This window comes from Polypterus senegalus, chromosome 10 (genome assembly GCF_016835505.1).
Source record: "Polypterus senegalus isolate Bchr_013 chromosome 10, ASM1683550v1, whole genome shotgun sequence".
Lineage (NCBI taxonomy): Eukaryota > Metazoa > Chordata > Cladistia > Polypteriformes > Polypteridae > Polypterus > Polypterus senegalus.
This window is the reverse complement of record NC_053163.1, coordinates 170243928-170250392: the sequence shown is the minus strand read 5'-3', so window position 1 is coordinate 170250392 and position 6465 is coordinate 170243928. Positions and strand designations below refer to the sequence as shown.

At 40.1% G+C, this 6465-nt stretch overlaps 1 protein-coding gene across 2 annotated transcripts in view; it reads right to left on the bottom strand.

Annotated features, from left to right (window-relative positions):
- Positions 1-5244: 5244 nt before the first annotated feature.
- Positions 5245-6465, bottom strand: part of LOC120538046 (hemicentin-1-like) — a 36493-nt gene continuing 35272 nt past the window's right edge. The window contains exon 12 of one of the 2 annotated variants that reach the window (XM_039767443.1): positions 5245-6119. In XM_039767443.1, coding sequence (XP_039623377.1) covers positions 5841-6119 — 279 coding nt within the window. In that variant the 3' untranslated portion in view covers positions 5245-5840. The remainder of the gene's footprint in view (positions 6120-6465) is intronic. The other variant, XM_039767444.1, reaches the window with a different exon arrangement.

Below are 6465 nucleotides of genomic sequence, written 5' to 3'. Positions count from 1 at the left end.
CTAACAACTGACGAAGACCATCACACCATGAACTGAAGACAACACAATGAAGAGCACAGCTTCAGCCATATTGAACAGACATGTGGCTAAAAGCTGAGCACCAATGATGCCTTAACTAGAGACATTAAGTAACTGCAAGTCTGTGTGCCACCTGAATTATACATCACCATTTTATTAGGTTGTATGGTTGCCAATATTCAAATATACTTATCAGTAATACAATTATTATCAGTAATACATTATTTTATGTGTAACTTAACTCCTGCTTGTCTTTTTACTACATCTAATTGCCTGAGGTTATAGATATAGAAGGGAAGATGGGTTTAAGTTATATACAATAATACCTTATGAACAGTGGTAAGTCTGTGAGATTAGGTATTCTGTGGCTACATATTAATAATATAATAGGGGTAAGTAGAGCAAAATATATTACTCGCCCAAGATAAAACAGGGTGAGAACATCTTCCCTTCTTCAAACTCGATTACTTCGCAGAATTACTGTTGTATTTTAAAAGAAATGAGTAACTCACTCTTTTCTTGATATGACTTAACTCATTTGTTGGATAACAATGGATGACTGTGCATGTTAGACTGATTTTCTTCTTGCTCTTCACTATTAAGATTCCCCTTTTCCTCGAATGTTTATTTGGTTAAATGTTTCTGATCGATCCCTCCATTTTTATCAGTGTGTGATTAAACGGTACACATGGCCTGGCATGCCGGTCAGGTTATGGTCTCTCTAATCAGTCCTGGCCAGTGCAATGGAAGAGCTGGTGGAGAGGAGCACTGATGAATATGTTCTCCCCTCCCCTCCGTACACCAGATGGCAGCCTACCTGGGTTAGGATTCGCACAAAGACACCTGCAGGGCATGCTGGGAAATGTAGTTCCACGAGTCAGCCCCGTTGGGAGCTGCCTTGATTCACAATAGTCCCTATTTTCAGGGACTTTAGCTCGACCCAGAAGTACTTGCAGTGGGCTATGCCCCTTACACCAAAAATACCCCACAAGTCATGTTTAAAAGGGGCCGGTCGATCTCAGTCAGGCAAGTCAGAGTCGGGAGAGGAGACTGACAACACTCGCCTGAAAGGAGGAGTAGAGGAGGAAGAAGAAAAAGAAGAACATGAAGAAGAACAAGAAGAAGTAGATGAAGGAGAAGAAGATGATGAAGAAGAAGAAGGAGAAGAAGATGAAGAAGAAGATAAAGAAACAGTTTGCTTTTCTGGGGGGTGTGGAAGAAGCCTGTTTAAAGTATTTTTGTGAATAAAAAAATGTTTCTTTACACCCCGGACTGCCTTGGTGTGATTGTGTCTGGGGGTTGGGGGCTCAGTGGCACCCAAGGTAGTCACACGTGCCATTTATTTATCATATTATGTAATGATGGTAACAAAACTTCAACTCAAATTCTGGTGGATCTCTCCAGATCTGGTAAACTTTCATGAGTGGATTCCATTGTTCAATAACTCCTGCACCACAGCTCTATAAACATGTGGCAGAGAACGTTCAGTGAATTGAAGACTTCAGCTGGCACTCGGTTTCTCTGCTTAGGTCATCTGGTTTGCCTTATTTTTTTCCATTGTGCTAGATATTGTTGGGTGGGTTTTCTCTTTGATCACACTGTGGTTTTGAAGACTGTGGGAGTTGGTGTTGGTGGGGAATATTTCTTGCTTATCGTATTGGTCATGATGATAGTGGTAGAGTGATCAGTTTCTTTTTCTAAATGTTTTTAAAGTGGTCATCATCTGTGTATTGTTTTTGCAGTAAATGATCTACATCAAGTACCAGGATTTGGACCGAGTGCTCAATTCTGCACCTGGGTTTCAGATCGCAGACTCCAGCATGTGCAGACTGGCAGCAGCACTTCCTCCACTCAACAGTGGCACCCTATAAGTTCAGGCTCCGTGCGCACTGCAATATCTTTTGTTTAGCTCGGACTGCTTGGTCAGACACAACTCAACTCCATCCCTAAATTTATTGATAATGTTGCCATTAAAGGCCTGATCACTAACAACGACAAGATAACTTGCAGGCTAGAGATCTGCCTTTTAAAGCAAGTGGTGCCAGGAGTGCCGTCTCCCTTTCTCCATGCCAGCCAAGCCAAGCCTCTTATCTTCTCAGGTCTCAACTTAATATCAGAAACCAGAAAACCTCCAGGCAACCAACCTTTGGTTTTGGAAAACATGTTCTGCCTGCACCACAACACATAGGAATGAAAAATAAAAAACGAGATCTCCTTAATATCTTTTTGGTTTCTCCAGGACAACGAGGTCAGACTTGTTCCCCTAAATACCCCGGAATTCTCACAAGGGCCTCCTTTTGAGTTTCAGTAAAGTCACACAGTGGGCTCAGATCTTCCAAGTAGCATATTGACATTTTTTTTTTTTATTATTATTATTTCAAAGTATTTGCATTGTGTGCTGAGTAACATATATGGTGAAACGTATGGAAAATCATTTACTAGGAATACAAAGCTGTAGTTCTTGTTTCTGAGTAATACTATCAGTTGCTTTAATTCTTATTGCTGTGCTCCAGTTAGGCGAGACTCAGTCTAGAAACAAAAGGCACGCAGAGTGGGACGGTGGTTAAGACTTCCAACCTGAGGATGTGGATTCAAATCCCACTACTGACACCATTGTATACCCATGAGCAAGTCCCCTTATTTGCCTGTGCTCCAATTACCAAAAGAAATGTAACCAATCATGTCTTAAATGTTGTAAGTCAACCTTGGATAAAGGCACCAGTCCAATAAATACCGTATTTACGCGTGTACCACGCGCACATTTTTCCCGAAAATTTGCATTATAAAATCACGTACGCATCATACACGAGGAAATGTAATTCTGTAATGTTTACTTCTTCTGCTTGGGCTCACTCGCTCGCTCTCTCCCTCTGTCACTCGCTTGCTCGCCCACTCGCGTTCTCTCTCTCTCTCGCTCCTTTGCTTGTGCTCTCGCTCGACAGCGCTCTCTCTCTCTCTAAATGCTTCCTATATAATCACAACGCGTCGTACACGGGGCAAAACTTTTTTCGCGATTTTCTTTGTAAAAATTAGGGTGTGCATCTTACACGAGGGCGCGTGGTACACAAGTGAATATGGTAATAAAAATGTGAAGTCTTGAAAGAGATTCAAACAAAATACCCTATGCTCTTCAAGACAAATTCTCAATTTGGACTCCTTTAACCTCAGTCGTATCTCGTGTCTCCTTTTTTGTCTAAAGCTGTTTCTCCTATGGAATTCTAGGAGAGATAACTGTGACAAAGCTGATTCTTAAATGCAGTGGTGTAGCTAAGGGCCATTTTTATGGGGGTGGCATCATTGGCCAAAAGGCTCAGCATAATTCGTGTGTAAGCAGCAGGGTTCGGAAAAATATCACTCATGAATGATAAAAGTCTAATTCTCTGATTTTTATCCACAAATGCTTCAAAAATAATTTTCAGACTGTCCTTCTATGACGGCAGCAGACACCACAGTTGAAATTTATGAGGCAATAAGAAAAATAAACAGAAACATTACACCGATAATAATTTATAGGAAGATAAACAACTAATTTATAATTTTCTTTCGTTATCAATCCGAGTGCATTCTTGCTCTGTGTAGAAAACATCCCCACCTATCACTTGTACACTACACTGGTTCTCATTTTTGCAGAGTAATTATATTAAACTAATAATTAGAACACAGCTCATCTGTGCCTCTAGACCAGGGGTGGTGAACTCCAGGCCTGGAGGGCCGCAGTGGCTACAGGTTTTCATTCTAACCCTTTTCCTAATCAGTGACCAGTTTTCACTGCTAATTTACTCCCCATCACTTTAATAGCCCTGTTAGAAGAGTTCAGCCCTCTGAATTGATTCCTTCCTTCATTAAATGACAGCCAAGCAGAAATGAGATGTGAAACGAGCCAACAACGAGCTAAACTGGGGCTTCAAACTCCAACCAATTTCACTCCAATCACTTTCTTAATGAGAAGACAATTCTTGCTGTTAATTAAAACCGTTATTTAATTCCACGGCTTGTTGCTGCTCTCATTCTGCCACAGCACACATTTCAGAAACTGTTGTTTTGGTGACCCGAGAGATCAACCTTACCAAGACCATCACCTCTCTTTCATTTCAGACTAGCGACTGGGAGCCCAATCGAATCGGGCTACAAATTCTACATTTGTGAAATCCATACTTTCTCTGCAAAGAATTATTTGGTTTTTAAGCCCTTGAAATAATTTTGTTATCATGGTACTGATTTGTCCTTAAAACAGACCTTTTCGGCCGATGTAATGAAGAGCTTCCTGTTCCTGGGCTGCGAGACGTGAACTCAGCTCTTCGGCGCACCTCATTTGATTTTTTCCGGCAAACAAATTTTCAAAACAAACCATATTTATGACTCTAATCAGAGTTGGAGTAATAATTATGTTGCCGTGGTCGTTTTAGATCTGAGATCGGCTAAAATTTAAACAATGACCGTTGTTAACACCCAGCCGTCATTACTCAGTTTGCCAATAGATGTCAGAAGGACGGATGCCAAAACCAAACTGTCCAAAGATAGATTTCGACGTATCAAGCAAATGGCGATACGTTCTAAATTACTTACGGTTCTGGAGCTGTCGAAGGGTTTAAGTCAGTCGACGATGTTAGTCCTGGAAAGTACGCCCCAACAAACCAATGTTCCAAAAATCAATCAAACTTACTGCTATCTGCTTGAACCAACACCGACTTACTATAGTTGGCCGTCCAGCGGCGTCACTGAAGCATTCGAACATTCTTAGCCAATCATGCAATACTGTGTCCGCATTTGCCACGTTATGTTCTAACTACAGAGTCCCATTGCATGGTTCTAATTTGTATTGAGTCGAGGTATTGACGTGAACACCACACATACGGGGTATTGATGCGAACACCATACATACAGATAGCATCAAATTATAATTTCAGATATTGTGTGATGGGCACAGGGGAGCTGGTCATGTGGTGGCTTGTTTTGTGCCTCATTATTGTTTGGCTGCTAATTAAAGAAAAAGAAACAACTATGGGGCCAGAGTCAAGTTAATTAAAAGAAGTAATCAGCAGCAAAAACTGGTCACTAATTAAGAAGATGGTAAGAATAAAAACCTGCACCATTGTGGCACTCAAGGCCTGGAGTTCGCCACCCCTGGTCTATACTGTATTCTTGTCTAGCTGATGCTTAAAAATAATTATATGTGAAAAATTATTGCTGTTTCACTATATATGAATAAATCTTAATTTTTCCCTATACATCATTTTTAATTTTCTATTTAAATAGGTTAACATATTGAGATATGTTGCAGGGCAGCAAATTGAAGCACCGGCCTGCCCCGAGCGGCACAAAATCGAACTACGCCACTACGTTTATGAAACATAAATGAAAATCTGCGTGAAGTCTCATGAGCCTTCAGTTATCAGTAAAAATTTCTTCTGGGCTTTAATGATTATTTTGAATTGGTTCAGAATGTCATTTAGCTAAACTTGGTGGACCGAATCGTCTTTTGCTAGTATAATTTCTTTCGTTCCTCTGGTTGTATTAGTCTGTTTTTCCTAGACATTTCAAAAATAGATACCCATAAACGAACCTCACAGTTCTGTTCAGCGCTAGATAATGAACTTCTCTAAAACTGAAGGCCAACAGAGAGCAACTGAAAGTGACTTGGTTTAACAGCAGGAGAAGGAGCTTGCTGAAGTCGTAGCTTTCTTCTCTTCGTCATGACGTATAGTGTTTCCATAATACCGTTGCTTTTCCATTCCTTTATCTTAGCAACCAGAAAACAAATTGGGATTGCATTTTTTGCTTGCCTCAAATTACAGAATTGCCACGCAGTAGTCCATTTCAGATTATGACTTTGCTTGAGTGCGTCGATGAAAATGAACAACGGCATAGTCTGTGTGTTCACTTTGTTGTGTTGCAGATGCCATCGGCCCTTCCCTCCGGTTGCGATTCAGACTGTCCAGATTGGCATAATTCGCCTCATCATTCTCATCCTCCTCCCTTTGGACCACATTAACCCTAATTTCAGCATACTCTGTTAAATTTTCGTTGTTTTTGGCTTTCTTTCTGTTTTCGAAATTTTTGACATCCAACTCAGCGTATGTCACGTATGTCTCCAAAGATGTCTGCAACGAGAATGCATAATACATAAGAGCATAAAATGGCAGTGATGGCAAAATAAACGGAAAAATGTGGAAAGAATATTATGCATACAGACAACGAAAAATTCTTAGAAATAACATACTTAAAGATGTAAGAAAGATTTCTAAAGTCAGATGTGACCCTCTCGAATGACAGCGCAATATAATAAACCAAATATTGTTTTTAAGAGTTTTGGTAATTTGGAAAAAAAATTAAGATCATGTGTAAGTACAGTAATCCATCACTTAACAAATTCTTTCACTACAAAGTTTTGGTACAAAGAAGCTAATTTTCAACTATTGCTAAACTTTTAGATAATGTGCAACATTA